Here is a 21,524-nt window from a genome sequence, read left to right as displayed (position 1 = left end):
CTAACTTTGTCTCTTGAGTTCACACCTGGTTAAATAAACGCGACATGTTTGATATCACGTGTGCAGCTCACTCAGCTGTGTACAGACTTAACTCCTGTACAGATGCTACTCTGTATTGGTCACTCACCTGTATAGACGCATCTCCTGTATATCTCACTTACATGTACAGATCATTCCACTGTAATTCTCACTCACCAACACACCCTTGGTTACCACATACCATTCCACATGCACACAGGCGCGCGCACACACTCGCCCACAGGTATATCCAGGAGCATACGTTTGAACACATACACACATATGCATACACCTTGGCACACAGACAGGGACACGCATATGTAGGTACACACATGTGCACAACGGAGCAATTCACGCACACCGGCTTATACATCCAAACATAGGCAAGAGCATTCAGAGGCATACACTCACACAGGGCACATACAGGCACATATATACACACACACACCGAGGCAAACATAACACCAACAGCCGTTCGCCCCTAAGTGGTGTTGACGTCACTAAAGCGCTTGTGCCAGACTAGGTGTACATTGAGGTCATGTGCAGTGTCGAAAGCTTGCAAGCAGGAGAACGCGGGACAGACCCAGGTGACATGGTTTGATTGGCAGATGCACCACGTGCTTACAACCATGCCAACTTGATTCATTGTTTCGGTCTGCCCATTGTTGTGAGCGTCGCTCCTCTTGCCCTCCGCTGTTGTTTGAAAGCCACGACCTCCAGCTGCCCAGTAACATCCCTCTCACAAGTCTCCTCCACAGAGGCCGATATTGACACGGCTGGTACTTACTAGTCATCGGGTAAGACCAATCAGCTCCAAATCCTTCTGTACCACATGAAACCCACGCGCGCACTCACAACTCGGGCACATATTCAAAGGAACAATGACAAATGTCCCCCATATAGCCTGAACATACTGTTGGGGCAAGCGCTGTTCGTGAGAACCTATTAAGTCCGGCACGGCACACAAGGGGGCGGCTGGCCAACACCACGCCAGACCGCCTTTGTTTCCCGAATGTTGTTGTTTACACACCGCACCAGATACTTATTTACGGCTGAGTCGACCTAGGGGAGTCCCAGGACGGTTAACATTTTCCCCACATACAGGTATACATACACACACATATGCCCCCACAACAACCGCCATTCACCACTAAGTGGCGGTGACGTCACCACGGTGCTTGTGCCAGGCTATGTGCACGTTGAGGCCACGTGAAGTGTCGAATGCCCACCGGCAAGAGGTCACGGGGCAGACCCAGGTGCCACGGGTCTACTGACTGAGATGACTGGCCGATGCGCCACCTGTGCCCCCTACTGTGCCAACTTGCTGTGCTTTAGCCGCCCGGCGCGCCGCTCGTTGTTGTGAGCGTCGCTCCTCTGCCCTCCGTTGTTGGAGGGCGACTGCCTCCAACTGCCCAGCAGCGTCCTTCATGGGCCTCCTCCACAGAGGCCGATCTTGACACCGCTGGTACCATTCATCAGCAAGTCCACTCAGCTGCACATCCTCTTGTACCACATCACTCCATCTCTTCTCTAGCCCATGCCACACCCGTTTAGCCCCCTCTATCCGGCCGAACAAAAGCTGTTTAGGCATGTGGTGTCTGGGCATCCGGGCTACATGACCCAGCCTACTCAGCCTCCCCTGCTGGAGGAGCTCACCGATGGGACTTTGTCCAGATCTTTCAAGGATTTGTGAGCTGCTCACACAATCCAGCCTGGTTATACCCAGGATGGATCGTAGGCAGGCCAGCCTAAATGTTTCTAACCGACGAAAATGTTCCATTAGGGGGGTACACGTTTCACAAGCGTAGAGAAGGGAGGGCATGACTAGCCGATAAGACCTGAAGCTTCATGCGGAGTGACAGGCGAGGTAGCTTCCACAGCGTTACACAACAGATAAAAAGATAATGCTGCTTGGCTGATTTGGGGTGAGACTTCTATTGTCAAACCGGAGCCGGTCATGAGCACACTGCCCAGGTATGGGAAACTCTCCACAACTGCCCCATCGCCAATTGGGAGTTGTGGGGGTGGAGTGTTTGTTGGTACAAAATACCCAGGCAGGTGCCTAGTTTTGGTTGGGCTGATGGTAAGGCCCCACCGCTTATTGCCACGCTCCAGATTCAGTAGCAGCACCTCCAACTCCTCCTCTGAGTGAGCAGCAATTACCAGATCATTGGCATACGTAACATGGTTGACTAATAGGGAGCCATCCCTTGACTGCACCCGGGCATCGATCAGCCTCCCATTGTATCTGTACCAGATGGAAATTCCTCCGGTATAGCCATCGAAAGCTTCACGAACTACGTGGTCTAAATAAATATTAAATAATGTGGGAGCCAGAGGACATCCCTGTCGCACCCCAAGGTTGAACAGGGAATGGCTCCGACTCCTGGCCACGTAGTTTTAACTGGGCCCGCTCACCATCATGATGAAGGTCCTTTATGATCGTGAGCAGAGAGTCAGAGATGCCAAAAGTATGAAGAACAACCCAGAACCCAGGCCTACTGATGCTAGCATAGGCCTTGGCCAGGTCAATAAAGCAGAGATGTAAGTCTTGTTGGAATTCCCTACACCTCTGCTGCAGCAGACAGACAGAAATATGTCATCTCCTGCAGAACCGCCCTTTCCTGAAACCACATTGGGGCTCTGCAAGCCTCTCCTCAGCGTGCCTGGCAAGGTGATGTTTAATAATCCTTGCCAGGACCTTACCCGGGCCACTGAGGAGTGAGATGCCCCTGTAGTTGCAGTCTGTGCGATCCCCCTTCCACCAGGGCATCTCTCCAATCCTGCGGAACCCAACCATTGGTCCAGACTGTTATTATGATGTTATGTAGGGCAGTCTGTGCTAAAACGCCACCCTCCCTCAGAATTTCGCTTGGGAGATCATCTCTGCCTTGTGTCTTTCCTGGTCTCAGACTCTGGATCGCCTTCAGTACTTCCTCAACAGATGGCACCTCAAGCAGCCACTCACAGGGGGTGACTTCTTCGTCCAATATTTGAGGCGCCTCAGCAGGGTCATCCCCACTTTGCCCCATGATGTTTTCCAGGCTGAGGAATTTTACCCTCCCCCAAGACCTCACAGAAATGCTCAGCAATTCTGCAAACCTGTTCCTGGGGGTAAGAGATTGGATCACCTTTCTTTCCCCTAACGATGGTAATAGGTGCGGCACTGCAAATTTTTTTATTGAATTAAAGAGCGATTTGTGATTGGGGGCCATTGAGGCAGATTCCATCTCCTCAGCAACCCGTGACCACCACCCATCTTTGCAGCGCCTCATGGCTCTCCGAACCTCCGAGCGAAGGCTGCGGTAAGCCTCCTCATTCTCTGACGTGGGATGCTGTAGATGATGAGAGTGGGCCTGTGGCTCTTTCTCAGCCAGCCTGAACACCTCTGTCAGCCAGGGTCTCTGGGGAGGTCTGGACCGTGTACCCAACACAGCCATTGCAGCTGTATGAGCCACAGTATAAAACCTCAACCATTTCCCCTCGACATCAGGAGGAGTGGGGGACGATGCCAATCCCAGCTGCAAGCAATGATGAATTTCTCGCTTGCAACTTTCAGCAGCGAGCTGAGACCAGACGCTATGGGTTTGAACGGGGTCCTGGGTGTACACCCACCACTGGAGTGGTAGAATGGCAGGCGCATCTTACAGATGACAAGTCGATGGTCAGTGGGCAGATCAGCTCCACGGTAGGACATGGGCCCGCATCCACTGCTCCATCACTATTTCGTCCAGAAGATGTTCCTGCTTGTACCTGGAATGTATCCATGATGTTGTGTGGATGTGCTGATGCCGGAACAGCGTGTTGGTAAATACAAGTCCATGGGCTGCACAAAAGTCCAGCAGCCTCCTACCGTTATTGAGCTGATCTGGCCCCGTGCCTTCCAATCACTCCAAACCAGGTGCCAGCATCATGACCACCTCGGGCATTAAAGTCACCCAACAGGATGACTATCACGAGGGGCCACTTTAGCTAACACCTGTGATAGGAGGTCATAGAAGGCATCTGTCTCATCGACCCGGCCTGCATTCCTCCACGGATGTTCGTCTTCGGTGGGGGCATAAGTAACCACGACCACCACTCCTCGCCTCTGGTTGATGGGAAGGCGAGCCCAAAGTAGCCTGGGGCTTACAGCTTCCCACACCTCACCGCCACGTTCCCATGCCCCCTTCATTATTTTGTTTAGAATAAGAGCCACTCCTTGTTGTTTGGCTGTCTCCTCCCCCGAGTAGAGGACTGTCCACCCCTCATGGTGGCAGGAGCCAGAGCCAGCCCACCGGACCTGAATACCACAGAGATCCAGATCCAGACGGTACCGGTCCAGTTCCCGACAGAGGAGTGGCAGCCTCTCCTCTGTAGTGAGCGTTTGAACATTCCACGTGGCCACCCGCAGTGGCTTTTTTGCTGCTTCTTGAGGAACCCCGAGGGTAAGGATTCAGTCTCCTGGCTCTGCCAAATGGGGTTTGGCCAGGAGACGTCATAGACGCCTGTCCCCTCTGTGTGTATGTCCCCGCACCCACTGTAACACAGGCGCACACACACCTGCCAGGGCTGGCATACCTGGGCATTTGCCCAATCTTTATTTCTGTACACACATTCAAGTAGGTTCTATATATACATAACTCTGCTACATTCCCGAACGTAACATTGAATACTTCGGTACAATATTTACGCGAGCTGTTCTTTTGGCCGTCATCGTCGTGACCCAACATCTCAAGTACGAAAAAAGTGACCAAAAAAAAGATTAGTAAACTCCATAATGGTCGCGAAAGCCGACGTGTTCAACCAAATATAATACTGTTATACATCCCTGTCAGTCCCCAGATTGACGAAGTCCTCCACACACCACGGTACTCGTGGAGGTAGGGGGGGGTTGTTTGACCATATTTCACCATGTTAGTGCTGGCTGGTGAAGGGAGCGCGCCCCAGGACAAGCTATGCGGCTTCGCTTTGTGCGATTTCGCGGCTAACCTGTGGCCACCCAAAATTCGCTTTATACGGTTTTAATTCACTCGTACGCAGCTGTGCGGTCGGACGTGAGACAACATTGTGTGTGTGTACTGTGTGTGTGTACTGCGTGTGTACTGTATGTATGTACTGTATGCACTGTGTATGTACTGTTTGTGTACTGTATGCATGTACTGTGTGTGTGTACTGTGTGTGTGTACTGTGTGTATGTACTGTGTGTGTACTTCGTGTACTGTGTGTGTACTCCGTGTACTGTGCGTGCACTGTGTATATGTACTGTGTGTACTGTGTGTATGTACTGTGTGTGCACTGTGTGTGTACTACGTGTACTGTGTGTGCACTGTGTATATGTACTGTGTGTACTGTGTATATGTACTGTGTATATGTACTGTGTGTTTACTGTCCAGGTTACTCGGCAGGCAGCTGTCTCCTCGTGAGGTTTCGCTTTGTGCGCCCCCTCTTTTTTGGAACGCATCTACTACTACTACTACCACCACCACCATCGCACACAGCGAGGGAAACCTGTACCCACACACATCAGCCGCCACTGATGTTAGGCGTGAAGATTGATAGGGCAGTGCGCCAATCACTACTCCACCACTCCACAGGCTGTGCATTAATGAATCCGTTAATGTATTTATGTATCGCATGTGAACGTGTACAGCCATTTTGGCAATCCACTGCTGGATGAGCGCCTCCCCCACACCACGTAGCTTGCGGGGGGTTGTGTGACCAGGCACACATATAACTATGATATAACGGCAGTAAGGTATCATATATATTGTTTTATACTCTTACTGTTATTCGTTTATTGTATGTCATTCTGTTGTTCTGTTCGAGTTCATGTGGGGCTGGACGGCTGTGAACAAGAGCTTCACAGCTCATCGGCCTCTTCCAGCTGAGGGGCCGTCCATAAATGACGTCACGCACCTAGGGGTGGGGGTGGGGTCAGACATTTGTGACGATGTGTGACGGGGGGGGGTGAGAAATGTGACGTCACATCAAAATGCGCAACTTTAAATAAATATAGAATTGTTATAACAACGATACTAATTGTTATAACAGCACTCCTGCAACATCAGAGTGCAGCGCCACATTAAATACGCACTGCAATGACAATAGTTTAAAGCGATTTGAAGCATGTTTTTTTTTCAAAATGGAAATATGGTTTTGGGGGCGGGGGCAGAGCTTTGTGACGTCATATTTGAGGGGGGTCTGACTTTTTGTGACGCCGTGTGACGAGGGGGGGAGGGGGGAGGTCAAAAATCGTCCAAAATCGCGTGACGTCATTTATGGACGGCCCCTGAGAGCAGATGTCTGTGTATGTTTATGTCCACGCAAGAACGGAGGTGCAGCAACACTGTAAAACAATTGCAAATTTACCGCAAACGCCAAACCCCATAAATGCACACCGCTTACGCCCCACAGTGTATCGGTTTCCTGTTTGACAGTGGAAGATATTGACACATTGGTTATATTTAAAAAATAAAATAAAGAGTAGATAACATGACGGGCAATTATAAAACGTATTTACATTCAGATGGTTCTGGCAACAAATCCAAGTTTATCTAAATAGACTGATTAAGGGGGAGTCATCCTTGAATGTAATACACACGTGCCATTGTTTGAGGTTGACATCGTGGAGAGGTATAAGATGTTTTTATGTTGAACTTCTTTCTCGCCGCGTGTAGCCAACCGTGCTCATCGGAGATGCGATGTAAATTCAACAGAGCACCTGTACGCAACTGCATCTCAAGATGCAGCACTGCACAGAAATTCTCGTCTTGTGCGTGACAGCGATATGTTCAGAAGCCCAATGCCATTGTTTGAGGTCTTCTGGCCACGACGAGAGGGCTCCAGCAAGAGATTTCGTGTCGTTTTGCTGTTCATCCTCTATCGAATGACCGCAGACCACAGTGGCTTACTTACACGGTCCACAGTTTTGGATGCATGCCCACATTCGCACTCCTGTGGCCATGCCTTTAATTTTACATTTAGGAGGAGCAGGTGCAGCACAGCAATGGTGTCCCTGCAGTATGCTGTGGTAATAGAGGCGAAGGAGCAACCCTGCAGGTGCTTGCCCGTGACACTGCTGGTGGAAGGGCCTCCACTTTAGAGTGGTAGCTCTGGAGAAATAAGCATCTCTTTACAAGAGGGGGACATTTTAGCCCAATTCTCCATACTTGGCCATACGTCTTCAAAGAGTTTGGCAGTGTCCACGATTTTTGCTCAGTTTATACGACTGGGTGGATCGGTGGACAGAGGCAGTCGTGTAGCTGTAGGCATAAGCACACCAAAGCAAAAGCGCGTGGCCCCAAAAAACTCAAGGGGACGCAGATTCACTGAAAACAGCCAATACATGTCTCTGTTCTCTCATTTCATTGACATCTCTATTTTGGTCTGCATTTTTCACATATCACTCGATCCATTCGTCTATATCTCTTCCGTCATCTCACTAGGATTTCGTGGATTCATATAGGGGCCCCCAAAATAAGTTCTACTCGGGGCACCCCCCCCCCCCATTTCCTTTCAGCACTGAGCGGTAGCCCCGTTGGCCACTCGTTGCCGAGGTTCATGGTTCGAATACAGCGGCCGCCCCGGTCATTGCTGCAATTGTGTAATAACCGTGACGACACCGCTACGTGCGTCGTCTGCTTCACTCAACGACGTCATTTGCAAGAGGAAGGCCACCGTGCGTGTCGGCGTCCGGGTCCACATTTTGGCAAGTTACTCAATTGGGATTATAAGTGCACAGCAGCAGCAATCATTGGCAGCCTAATGCCCAATGCCCCTGGTTAGAGACTCAACATGGCCTCTTGAGTTCAGATCTTGCAATAAACCACCCCTGCGATGTTCCATGCCCCATGTGATTCCCCATTGTCTCTCGTCGGCGTGTCTCACGTCCCTCGCCCCGTGTTTCCCGTGTCCCCCGTGTCTCGTGCTCAGAGCCGTCTGCTGCCCTGGCTCAGCTCTCGGCAGCTCCTGGCGTCGTCGGACATGACGCCCACCCTCACCGCCGCTCTCCTGCTGTGTGAGTAACCCCCCCCACCCCACCACCTGCCCCTCCCCCAGCCCCTTCCACCCACTCCCAAGCCGGGCCGCACCTCCTAGTGGCGCGTTGTGCAGACTCCTCCACCACCCCGTTATCTCAGGTAAACAGGCGTCTGGATGTCACCACATCTGAAGTCGTTCTGCAAATATTGGGACATGCTGCATTGACTTGACTTTCCGGGGGATGATTTCAGAGGTGGGGGGGGGGGGGTGTAGGTGCGGGAGGGTACAGGGAAGAGAGGGAGAGGAGACCGCAATATGAATAAAATGCAAATAAAGATTTATCATCAAGAAGGAACAGTGAGTCATTTCCTCCGACCAAATAATCTTGAATGTGCCCGATCTTGCAGGATATCACAAGTTTAGCAGGATCGAGCCTGATAAGTACTTTGACAGGAGACTGCCTCCTGTCAATGTCAGATGTTATAGGCTTAGGCTATGAAGTGGCCAGAAGATGGAAGCCAAGACCACGGGTGGCTGAAGGGAGTTCCAGAGGTAGGATAGTACGTAGAAGGGAGTAGAGTGAGATAAGAGGGGACAGGCAGGAGAGTGCGTGGAGGTGAGTAGAGTGAGATGAGAGGCAGGAGAATGCTTGGAGGGGAGTAGAGTGAGATGAGAGGGGCAGGGGCGAGTCCGTAGAGGATCTTGAAGACTGAGTGCAATCATTCAAATTCATACAAGGACGTTTTATTTCTATATATGTAAATGAAACTTCTTCTAGAATGAGATTGCATTATTGTTAAATTAATCACGCGGAATTCATTGGAGGATAATTTAAATTGAGATTGTTTATCCCCCCCACACCCCCCGCATATATTCTGCCCCACTCATGCCCACCCTGCTACCACGGCCACCTCCTCCACGCGATTGTCCCGTGCGTCCGGGCCGCCGCAGCAGGCATGGAATGTTTGACTTAGCCCCAGGATCCTGGCCCCGGAGCCTGGCACCTCGCTCCGCTCGAAGCTTCGCTCTCCGGTCACTTCGTCTTGGTGATTCATGAACAAATAGCGCGGCTCCACTCCAGGCCTCACCTTTGCACCCCCCCACCCCACCCCCCCACCCACCCTCCATGGAGAATTCAGGTGCTCGAGTGAGTGACCGTGGGTTCAAGTTAAGTATTTTTTTCATCTTCCAAGTTTCTTGAGGACCTGGAAACCTCTCTGAATTGTCAGCTGCTGTCGAGATGTAAGGACACCTTTGAGAAAGCAAGCGGGTGTGGGATCACGCCATCAATGGTGATGTCGGGCAGTGGCGGAGCCAGGATTTTCAGGTAGTGGGGGGGGGGGGGCAAACACCCTCCAACAATGAAAAATTATTGGAGTTGTGAGTAAGTAAGGACTTGTCCTTTGCTTTTTATTCGACGCGTGTTCGGTGACGGCTCGGCCATCGATCGAGGGTCGAATTCGAACCGTGTGTGATCGGCATCGCGCTCGCTGAAGGTAAGCCGTGTGCTGTATACGCAACTGCGCACAATTCTGAGTCACTTAGAACTGCTGTGCCGTTACTTATTTCCAATTTTGGACTCAGACTATTGTCCTATCATTTCACAGAGTCCCTGGCACGTAATAATATGCTACACAGTGGCAATGGGGGTCGCAAAATCCCGATGTATTACTAATAAACCCCAATTATCCGATCGAAATTATGGATTTCCATCGGATCATTGGGGGGGCACGGGCCACCCCCCCCCCCCCCCCACTGGCTCCACCAGTGATGCCGGGGGGGGAAGAGAGTTGGCTGCCGATCGCAGAGCGCGAAGCGCAGCCTTGAAGGCCTGGAGGCGAGGGGGCGGCAGCTGAGAAGGAAACGTCTTGCTGCCACCTGCTGCTGCTGCCACCTGCTGCTGCTGCCACTTGCTGCTGCCACCTGCTGCTGCTGCTACCTGCTGCTGCTGCCACCTGCTGCTGCCACCTGCTGCTGCTGCTTCCTGCTGCTGCTGCTACCTGCTGCTGCTGCCACCTGCTGCTGCTGCCACCTGCTGCTGCCACCTGCTGCTGCTGCTACCTGCTGCTGCTGCCACCTGCTGCTGCCACCTGCTGCTGCTGCTACTTGCTGCTGCTGCCACCTGCTGCTGCTGCTACCTGCTGCTGCTACCTGCTGCTGCTACCTGCTGCTGCTGCTACCTGCTGCTGCTGCCACCTGCTGCTGCCTGCTGCTGCTGCCACCTGCTGCTGCTGCTGCTGCCACCTGCTGCTGCTGCGCTCACCCAACGAAGTTGCGTTGGGCGAGCCAAGGCCCGGGGCTCGTGAGCCACCCCTCGGACTCGTCGGCGCGGGAGTGAGCGGTGAGCTTCATGTCCACCCGTCGCCCCTGCGATCAGTGCTGGAATCTCTATCTGCGATACTGGAGTGGTCGTCGTACTCAGATACGAGGGGGATTGCCGAGAGGGAGAAGACGAGGGACCACCCTGCGGTGGCACGAATCGAGAACGTGGACGTCGGCTGAGAAAATGGAACGAAATCTGTCAAAGCGCGCAAAGGTGGAAAGGTGCACGCTCGGAATTTCACCGAGTGACAGATAGAGGAACGCACTTTGTGTTGAGTGATATAAAGAAAACAAAAATGAAAAGCAAGTGGGCTTCTGCAGGACATGTCACTGGAAGGGATGGTGGGTGTTCATTGAGTCGGACGATGGAATTGCAGCCGAAAACTAAACTAAAACGTTTTATTTGACCAGGTAAGGCCCACTGAGCTGTATAGCTCCTTATTCAGAAGTGACCTGGCCACAAATGATAGCTCAACGGAGTGGCGTATCACGGGAACATTTATAGCCGTCAAATACTCTAAATCTGGAGGGAAAAAACTAGAGGACCCGGAGAAATATCCACGTGACCAGAAGGAGAACACGCAAACTCCAAATATACAGGCATCATCATGGTTGGGATTAAACCCACGACCTCCTGTATACCGGGCGAGGTAGTTAACATCTCCTAGCCACCGTGGCGAGATGTTAACATCTCAAAGGAGGGAACATGCGTGCAAGTTCGCGTTGAGTTTTTGTTTAATTTGTGCTCGTGCAGCGCTGCCAACTCAGTATTTCAAAACAAAAGAAATGGTGTGTTTTCCAGTGTTTGGGGGCTAAAGAACCACAGCATTTCTCCGGCTGGCACGGGGTCACGGTGGCAGCAGCAATAATAATCTGAGATTACGCGCGTGACAGGGGTTACGGACGGACAGACACAACGGCGTTGTTGTTTCCGTCATAATTGGACATTGCTGTGTGCGGCAGGCGATACAAGACGGGCCCCCCCAACCGGTCTGTGCTGGGCTCTGAGTAAAGTTGTCAGGAAGAGGGTCGGGGTTCAGGGTCATAATTAGGGCCAAGGTTGGGATCACGTGGTTCGAGTCAGATCGTGTTTATTTGGCAAGCGAGCCGGTGATTAATCACCGAGTGTCGCACCGCACTCTTGGTGAGCAGAGACGGGAGGCTTCATGCAGCCTGTGATTTGTCAGATTATTTGCTTGTTCATTAAAGCGTTACAAGCCGACTCGTGAACCTATGAGCAAACATTTGCACGAGCCTCCACCCTCCGTAGGAATTTACGAGGCGCTTTACTCGATTCCCCAGGATACCTGCCGCGGTGTGATCTTGGCACAGCAGGATTTGCAATCCAGAAATCGTGGGGGAAGTTTCTTAAATCCGTTCACTCGCGGTGTAAATGGTGCACCAGAGTTTGAACGGCAGATCGAGCGGAGTGTTTCAGTTTAATTTAGTCTCATTTATTTTGGTATCGCCCTGTGAGCCATTCGGCTCTTGAATCGGGTGCAACCGCAACAAAACAAAAACATGAACAAGAAAACATCTTAAAGTGACTATGTGACTCTGCAAATAGAAAATCCAGGAGAAAACACAGCAAAATATTTCAGAAAAAGCACCGTACACCAACTCTGGAGTAAATTGTGGGTACTCTCACGAATTCCACGATGCCTGGCCAGTGTGGAAGAGTAGGCCAAAACTACCCTATCTGAAGGGGCTCTCCAATGCTCCCTCCAGTGGAGGCGCTTCCACCAGCTCTGACATGAGCAAGGAATTGCAGGGCTGAGCCTTTTAACATTTACCCGATGCGTTGTGAGCATGGGATGGAGCGTGCACACAAACACATCGGCTTAACAACCTCCCCGACAACACAGTGTAAATAAATGCACAAATACCGCTCCGCATGTTTTGGCAACACAACATTATACACGAGCCAGGCCAAAGCTCGGCAACTGCGGCCATTCACGTCTTGGCATAGCCACCCTTGCGGCATCGATCACTGCAGGCACCTGGTGGATGAAGCAAAATCACATCTCTGGGAACTGTTATCCGAAGGCAGGCACCTGTGCCCGTGCGTAGATAAGAAGGGAGGTGCGGTGCTACGTGGGGAGATATGCGGCGGCGATGTCTGCTTCAGATCAAACCCTGGGAGCACTGGGCTGTGAACAAATCTGGCCGCAGCAGAGGCGGCTGAAGCCAGAACCCGATATCGGAGACTGGTTCAAGGAGCGATAGGTGCCAGGCTTGTGGACAAGCACAATTTGCACTTACAGATAGGCAGGTGGCCGGGTGGCTCAGAGGTCAGAGCTCTGAGCCGTTACCGCTGAGATCCTAGTTTCGAATCCTGTGATCTAACCAGGTTCTCAAGTGTAATACATTTTGATGGTCTGAGCTTGATCCACCGAAGACTGCACAAACAAAACATCTACAATAAAATGTGGTTTTGGGCTTAACTTGGCCATAAATTCCAGCTCTGAGAATTAAAAATGTAAATCTTTACTGTCGTGTGACGAACAATCTCATGGCAGAGCGTGTAGGAAAGTGCGACCCTAGCTTGTAAAGGACACAAATGGCACTCGTAAGGTTTATTTGAGAGAAGTCCATAACATTTTAGTCTAAAAATGATTATGCTCCTTTCCAGCTCTCAAGAATGAAATATCAGTTTTGTCGGGCGTGACGAACGTTACACTCACATGGTAGAGCGGGTGGGGAAAATACGGACCTTTCCCGTATCTACCAGAGGTCAAGTGAAGGCATCTCAGAGGTAGCTCTGTGGTATCCGCTTCCTGGGCCCTTCTCCATAACACGAAGGGTCCGAATGGCTTCGTCATCTCGTGACGCCGATTGCGCAATCGGGAAACAACTCGCAAAAAGTGACAAAACATTTCCCTCCCCCCCCTTCCCCCACCAGCAAAAAAAATGACAATTACATCAGCGGCATTGTTACGGGAAATTACAATTACATTGAGACGGCAATTCATTACGAACGACGCAATCACAATGGTACATGACCCCAGGTCCAGCGAGGTGCTGAGAGTGCGCGAGCTGGTCTCTTTGTGCTCGGCTCGGCTTTGTCTGCGTCGCGACCGAGAGGAGAAGGTGGCGGACTCTCGTGATCGGTGAATAGGGCGGGGGCGCAGGGGACATGCGGGCATGCGGAAGGCGGAAGGTGGAGGGAGCCCGCTGGTGAACATGTCGACGTACGGGTGGACGGAATGCACAGACGGATGTACGGACGGATGGATGGACAGGCAGATGGACAAACGCGGACGGAGAAGGACCAGATGCACAGACGCGACAGACTGGCAGGCAGAGTGACAGAGTGACAGGGTGAAGAACATGACACAGACACAGGATAGGCAGATACAGATGGACAGATGGATATACATGCCAATTGATTGACGGACAGAAAGAAGACAAATGGACAGGCAGAATAATTGACTAACAAATGGATGTGTAGACAGGACAGCTCGAGACGGGACAGATGTAAACAGACAGACCAATTGGCCGCGGAACAGTACAGACGTAGGCAGCGTAGACAGGACAGGCAGGGGTAGGCAGAGAGAAGGAGGAGAGGGAGAGAAAGAGGGAGATGAGACAGATGAACTAAAGGCATGGGCTTGTAAGAGGTGGGGAGAGGAGAGGATCTGACAATGGGGAGAGACTGCGAGTGAGCGAGCGAGCCCGGGATACTTGGAGCGGTGCTCGCGGTTGCCTGGAGAGTCGAGGGCACAGCCACCGTCTCGAGGGGGAGCGCATTGTCCAAGCGACCGAGCAAAGGACGGAACTTGACGTGACACAAGCGGCGCTTTCTCACGCTCCCGCCCCTCGCTCCGCCCCTCGCTCCCCACCTCCCCGAAGCCGCATTGAAGGGCTCTGAAGTAAACTTTTTTTTTTGCACTGGAAGTACGGCGGAGCACAAAGCTGGTGCGAATACAAACAAAACGACAACTGTGAAATGCAACCACAGTAGCTTGCGGGAAACTTGATTACCGCGGTCGTTGCCGCGTCGTGAACATTTACATTTTGCAGGTGGAAAAATTCGAATGTTTCACTACTGCAGCGTGAAAAAATTACGTGGAATTACAGCGGACGGACCGTGCAAAATGATATCGCGCGACGAAAGATTCTGTCGCGTCATTGTACTGTGCAAAATGACATCGCACCATCGTACCATACGAATTTCTATCGCGGCAATCGTGACGCTGCCTCCTATTTTCAATGAATACATGTGTACGTGTGCACGCAGGGGCAGTCATGAGTAGCCTGGCGCGGGGGCAACAGCCAGACCTGCCCACGAGCTGCACGGAGGGCAGCTGCCACCCGGCGACGGGAGACCTTCTCCTGGGCCGCGAGGACCGCCTCTCCGCCACGTCCACGTGCGGCATGACCGCGCCGCAGCAGTACTGCATCGTCAGCCACCTCATGGTCGGGGCCCGCATCGCACAACCGCGCTCGCATCACTGCACCCGCACCATCGCACTCGCACAACGATCCCGCACGCCTCAGCTACCCTCAAGCAATGGCAGAGCAAGTTGTGTGAAAAGCCACTTTGATATTGGATGGGGGAGGGGGGGATTAAGAGGGCTATCTCATAGCACATAAAGCGGCCAGGTGGCTCAGTGGTAGAGCGAGCAGCTAACAACCAGGAAGGTCACAAAGTTCAAATCCTCGTTGAGGCTCGACTCAACCCGTTCATCCTCTGAGAGACGGGGAGACGAACACGTGTGTTAGGGAATATACGCAAGCTAGAGACACCATTGTGACCATCAAAACAAAGTAGGTGGGCCCGGGCCGGGACGCATGGCAAGGACGGGATGTGGACGGTGTTCGAGCGAGACCGATGACGCGGTGGCAGCCAAAGGAGGCAACGCGTCGGAGAGATAATCCACGATGGAGACCGAGCGGTGAAATCATGTCGTGGCGGATCATCGCATCTCTAGACCGTGAACAATGGCAGCGGACTGCCGAGGCCTTCTTCCAGTAGCGGGTAGATCATGGACGACGATGACGATGTGTCAGAGTGTCTCCAATGCTGAGTCCGTTGATGGAACTCGTGGTGGGGGCTTGTATCTCTCCATACGACGGCCACTGCCGACTGCCCACAAAGTGAACGGCCGTTTACGACGTCGACTCTGACGACGACGCCGTTGGCGATAGTCGTATGAGAGCGCGGCCTGTAGGTTAGTCAGACGCGACCGAGCCGAGCTCCTGGAGGCGAGGTTGCGAGCACGAGGGACCTCGTCCACCCCCAGGCACCCCCGGCTGCCCCGCGTCGCTTCACTGCCGCCACGGCGAGCCGAGCTGACGCAGTAAATTGCTCCATGTTTCATTTTTTTCCCCGTCCTCCTTTCTTCCCATTGTTCCCTTTGTCGCCGTGCTCTCTTCATTATGCCAGGCAGCTCCATTGAGCCGCATGGAGCTCATTAGTAAGGGTTCCGCGTGCTCGCTTTGCTGCTCGCACGGGGGCGGGGGGGGGGGGAGCGGGTGTGGGGGGATTGGCGCCTGCCTCTAGCGGAGTGGGGTTGGTGGGTCGCTCGGTGATTGGGGGAGCTGTGATGGCTTTGGTCTCCGACCGCCACCTAACGTTGAAAGTATTTTTCTGTCCGTCCGTTGGTCTCAAAAGTGGGGGTCACAGTCACTCTCGTGGGGATGAACCAATGGGAACGTTTTTGTGTTGGTGCAGTCACGGTATGGAATCGGCGTGTAGAAAGCAAGCCGCATTGATCAAAATTACTCTCAAATCTTGGAGACACAAATCAACGCGAACTGACTTGGCGCTTCCTCCTCACTTGGCGCAAGTGCCACCGTTATCGTCGCTAATTCAATGCTTCCGAGGACAAGCGCACGCTGGGAAGCGTTAAATAATCCGGGCGTATGCGCGATCGTGCTCTTGGCGTCATGGTTACTTCACCGCGAGGTGGAGAATCCACGGGGAAGTCGAGCGGGGCTGCGTGACCCTTGGTGTAAGCAGATTTGCCACTACGTGACCTCTGGTCCACACATTGGAGGGCCGCACTTTCGCACCCGCACTGCCATGCGACAGTAACTGTTCATCGCTTGACGTTCAAAGTAATATTTTAAATTCTCAGAGCTGAAGTTAAGCTAAAGCCCTTCCCCGTTCCGAGAGGTCTGCAAGTTGCAGGGTGGGGTCCAGTTCACCGCTGAATCTCGGAACGCGCAAGTGGGTTCAGGGTTATTTTTATTTAGAGAGGAATAGCGCCGTTGTTTTTAAAGACATTGTACTCACCACAGAGAACCGTAGCGACCGCACTCTATAATAGCTGGCACCAAATTGTGCCCCGCACCTCAGATTAGCACGGTTGGCTACGTACGGTGCGAAAGAAGTTCAACATACGTACGTACGTGCCACACATGGCCTTGTGGGAGCCTCGGTACCGATAAGTAATTTTATTTTTTTATTCCTGTTTCGTTTTCATGATGTACACGTAAGTCATCGGAGCGGGAAAGGGTTAAGTGCTGAACCAAATTTAATGTGGTGGTATTTCTTTTTACTCTTTGGTTCTTTCGGTAAAGTCACGTAGAAAATAAAATAATAATAAAATACGACGTTTTGGTTGCAACACAAGCAACCATCATCAGGTAAGAATGAATGTGTGTCTGCCTATGCTATTCCCGTGTCTGTGTTTTATCATTCATTCTTACCTCATGATGATGGTTGCTTGTGTTGCAACCGAAACGTCGTATTCTATTATTATTTGCTTTTAGTTTCTACGTGACTTTACCGAAAGAACCAAAGAGTAATTCATGCAGTCACGAAAGCTTCGACACGTGGGCAGTCACCGGTGACCGGGGTTGAGACCATCGACTCACTGCACTTGAGAACCCGGTTTAATCACGGGCGGCTGAAGCCCAGATTTGAACCCCGACTCAGTGCTCTGACCCCTGAGGAATCCGGCGAACTGGGCAGGATTCTTTAGCTGGAGTAGAGCATCGGCCATCATCCCCACGCACGTCACAACACGGTCACATTTCTCTGGCCCAGCACGGCCCACGCAACCCATACATACAAACATATATACACTTACAACCCCTATGTTGATCCACTGCTGCGTGAGGACCTCCCCATGCCATGTGGTCCGCAGGGGGCTCCTTGACCATGCTTCACCATGCCGGTCAGTGCGGGTAGGGGACGGCGGGGAGCATTGACAATGGAATGGATTTTACCACTCTGCCCTCTGCTGATGACGTAGCCTCTCAGCAGCCTATAACACCCGTTACGCGCCGCAATCACCTATCCAAGTACTTTTTAGGCTCAAGCCTGCTTAACCCCTACATACTTCTGTACAAACGTCCCAAATGATGACTCCCGAGCGCCCAGCGCAGGCATGAAACCCAGGCCCTGTCCCCTCTCGGACTGCCCTGCCCCGGGACTCAACCTCAGGGAGCACAAGGAGGTAGCTTTTGGGGTGGGGGGAGGGGGGTCACCGGCTTGCGATCGGGGTTTTGGCTCCCAGTGACCGGCACACATGCCGAGATGACAGCGTTAATATTTAAACACATTCTTGGAATAATTTTCTGGGCTTTTTTTTCGTGGCAATATATTCTGTCTTAGCGCGTTAATCTTTGACCCAGAGTGTCTTTAGAACATCTAAGTATGTTCTGTGTAAACAGCGTGTTCACCTTGAAGCCGGATTTCTTAACGCTTCTGTATTTTGAGGGTTTTTTTTTTAAAGCTAGCACGAAGCCAAAGACGCATCGCTGAAGCAGCGGCGGGACGGTTCCTGCTAAAACAAACACTCGTTCGAGTGAAAACGCGCAAGCAAACTCGTGCCTGCATTCCTACCAGAATGGTGAGACAAAGATTACCGTTAGCGAGCACCTGCTACTGTCAGCGAGCACCTATTTGACGGATGGGATGGCCGGGCGTGGTGCTGGCCGCACCGTGGGTGCTGGGAGGGAGGAAGGACGGGAGGAGGAGGAGACTTTGGCGGTTGTCCCCATGCCACCCGAGCTTCCCATATTTCAGTTCTTTTGAAGCGATGCGAAGTTAGGGAAAAAGTCGTGCGCACACGCCTGGACTATGTAACTCTTTCCACCGCGAGTTTGTTCAGCGTTTTAATCAGCGGTACAGGAGCTGACGGAGAGATGTTGGGGCGAAACATATTTGTCATATTTGCCATAATTCCTTTTTTGCTCTGGTTTGAGTCTCCAAGTTTTAGGACACCCTTTGATCAGTGTGTCCAGTTTTATCTCGGGTAAGTCCCTATTAGCAACACAACATGGGGTTATATCGGGCCCTAACCCCACCCCAGGCCCTTACGGACAGAGTTAATGCAACCAGTCTTTTTAAACCAATTTTAAAATCGTTAAACATCACAGTGGATAAGTCAAGATAAGCACAACACCCAAGGGCCACACAGTGCCACAGGTGCCCTGGGCATACGTAGCAAACGTAGCCACGTAGCCTCGTAGCCACACGGGTGGAGAAGCAGGCAGGTACGCGTGACCCAAGGTGTGGGAAACCCTTGGATGGACGCGGACGGTTTTCATTCCGCCAAATTACCGATGGATGAAAACGCAACTTTATACCGCAAACGTTCGATAATTATTCTGCACCCCCCCACCCCCCTCGCCTACCCCACCGTCCCCTCCCCCCACCTCGTCATGGACGAACGTCGCAGTGCTATAGTGCACGAACGCGTTCGACGTTCATTTGGAAAGGCGTGTGAAAAAAAAGAACCCGACACATAATAGCGCGTGCGTCAAGATGAGACCGATACCCTGAGCACGGCGAGGGCGCGCTGGGTGCACATAGCAGTGGCAAGGGAGTCGCTCCGCCTGTCCTGGCCCGACAGGTATCGGGAGGAGGAGGAATGCACGGGTGGGGGAGGGGAGAGGAGCGTCTGGTGAGCTCCAGTTCACCCATGGCTCCCTCGTGTGTGTGTGTGCGTGCACACCTCCGCACGCCGCGCGCACTTTCACTGCAGGAATTTGCCCGCGGCCGCATCGCTCGTTCCACTCTGCACACCCGCCGATCAATCCGTCGGCTTGCGTGCGTGTCTGTGCGTGCGCGCGTACGTGCGTGCTCTCCGTGTGTGCGTGCGCATCTGTGGGGAGCGGTAGTGTCGCGGTTAGTGCGCCGCGCTACTAATTTTGCGGACCGAGTTCGATTCCCGCTCACGGCCACGAACACCAGTAATGATTATCTGAACCAGTCGTGGGCCTCCCCGAGGTCGACTCAGCCTTAAATGAGTACCGGGTTGCAGTGGGTAAACATCAGTATTGCGGAGACAAATAGGTGATGCTCTCACGACCATTATTTGGATTCATAAGTAGTTTATTTTAAGTTAGATCTTAGTGTAGGTATCACGCCAATTGAAACTCTAATCTTTCACCACCCGATAGAGCCATTCAAATCAAGTTGTCACGTGGGCAAATGTGCCAATCGTTTCTGTTTATTAGCCGATGGGTTGCGTCGGCTATCATCGGTTGCCTCCTCGCCGGGTCTCTCTCTGCTTCTCTGTCCATCGCTGCGGCTCAGTGTTTGACACGTGGCGTCGAGTCCAATCGCGGTCTCCCCCCCCCCCCGAGCACCTTCCGCTGCTGCTTCCATCACACTGACCTCCCGGCCCACGTGTCCGTAATGTCGGCGGTTTGCCGTGCTTGATCCGACTCGGTGGCCCTGATTCTTACCCACGGTAGCTGACACCGAGCGCCCACGGTCGACGTGCCTAGCGAAGCCACCCCTTAATTTGCAAGATGCTTTGCGTTCAGAGTCTTGAGCCGATTGGCTGAGCGGTGGCGATACACGACTGCGTCCAGTACGGCGAGAGCAAAAGCAGACGGGCAGCTCACAATTGAAATGCACCCGTGGAAAGCAACATCTCAGCGTGCAAGAAATACACAGCGGGAAACGGGCGGGCATGGGAGGGAGGCGAGCGAGCAAGGGAAGGGATGAATAGAAGCAATTAAGGGGGTTTGAAGGCTCGAAGTTTGAGAGGAAGGTTTTGAAGAGGGGGGCGGTGGGGGCGGGGGCACGCAGGTGGATTTCCAGAGGGTGGGGCCATAGTGGATTAAAGCGTGGCCACCCACCGGTGGGGCAGTGGCTCTTTGGAGCAAGAAGGGGGCCAGGGTCCGTGGAGCCGAGGGAGTGCGGGGAGAGGGCTGGGACATCAGGCGTGGAGAAGATTGCGGAGGGTGGGAGGAGAGGCAGGACCGACGATGTGGTGTGAACGCAAGGACGAGGATCCTGCAGCTCACGCACCCCTTCCCGGGGCTGAATCCATGCCCGCCCCCCTGCGTAGCCATCCTTTGGAAGGCGGCTTGAACCCTGCTCCCTGCTCCCCCTGTCGCGACTCGCACCCCACCCACCACGTGGCCCTTGGACCCGCGGATGTTGGAGACGGCGATCGCTCCGCGGGAGGGGCCGGGTTTGAGTTGTGCCGAGGACCCCAGGGGTGCGGCCGCGCGTGTTTGTGATATGTCGTGGGGGAGCGGTGGCGCAGTGATTAGCGCAGCCTGCCACGAGCCCACTCATCCGAGCTCGATTAACGCTCACGGTCAACGTCGGCGACGATTATCTGAACCGTTCCTGGGCACCCCCCTCGGTCGATTGGGCCTCAGATGAGTACCTGGTGCCGTGCGTAAACATCTCCACTGGGCAAACAAAGGTGGCCGGGCGTGGTGCTGGCCACCCACCCCCTCGCTTGCTGTGTCACACATCATAGGTTCTTGCGAACAGAACTTGCCCCCAAAAGTCTCTTAAGGCGGTAGTGTAACAGTTTACACACCATGCTGTGAACTCGGTGAGCCGTGTTCGATTCCCAGCCAAGGATACCACCAGTGGCGAGTGGCATCTGAACCTGCTCTGGGTCTCCCCTGGGTCAACTCGGCCTCGAAATGAGTGCCCAACGCGGCGTGTGAAACATCGCCTCCGGAGAGACAAAAGATGCTACCATGATAACGCCACCACTTGCTCCATCATGGTGGCTTTTATAGGCGCTCACTAAGGGCACTTGCCTCCGCTGTCTGCGTGACTAAGCGGGGATGTTGCGTGGGTGTGCGCGTGGTGTCGTCTGTGGGAGTGATGCAATCCTCGTTCAGTTATTAGCTGTGCACAACACGAGTGCCGCTGTCGCCGGTGCTTGGTCATGGCCTTACGGGTGTGTGTGTGAGAGTGTGTGTGAGAGTGTGTGTGAGAGAGTGTGTGAGAGTGTGTGTGAGAGAGTGTGAGAGAGTGTGTGAGAGTGTGTGAGAGTGTGTGAGAG

The 21,524-nt window shown here is 52.9% G+C and overlaps 1 protein-coding gene across 2 annotated transcripts in view; it reads left to right on the top strand.

Moving 5' to 3' along the window:
• Positions 1-21,524, top strand: part of LOC116949303 (laminin subunit beta-2-like) — a 71,676-nt gene that overhangs the window by 4,782 nt on the left and 45,370 nt on the right. For both annotated transcript variants that reach the window (XM_032966443.2, XM_076072106.1), the window contains exons 2-3: positions 7,933-8,017; positions 14,543-14,721. In XM_032966443.2, coding sequence (XP_032822334.2) covers positions 7,984-8,017; positions 14,543-14,721 — 213 coding nt within the window. In that variant the 5' untranslated portion in view covers positions 7,933-7,983. The remainder of the gene's footprint in view (positions 1-7,932; positions 8,018-14,542; positions 14,722-21,524) is intronic.

This window comes from Petromyzon marinus, chromosome 36 (genome assembly GCF_048934315.1).
Source record: "Petromyzon marinus isolate PM22_M1 ecotype Great Lakes invasive population chromosome 36, UKy_Petmar_22M1.pri1.0, whole genome shotgun sequence".
NCBI lineage: Eukaryota > Metazoa > Chordata > Hyperoartia > Petromyzontiformes > Petromyzontidae > Petromyzon > Petromyzon marinus.
This window is presented reverse-complemented; position numbering and strand designations above follow the sequence as displayed.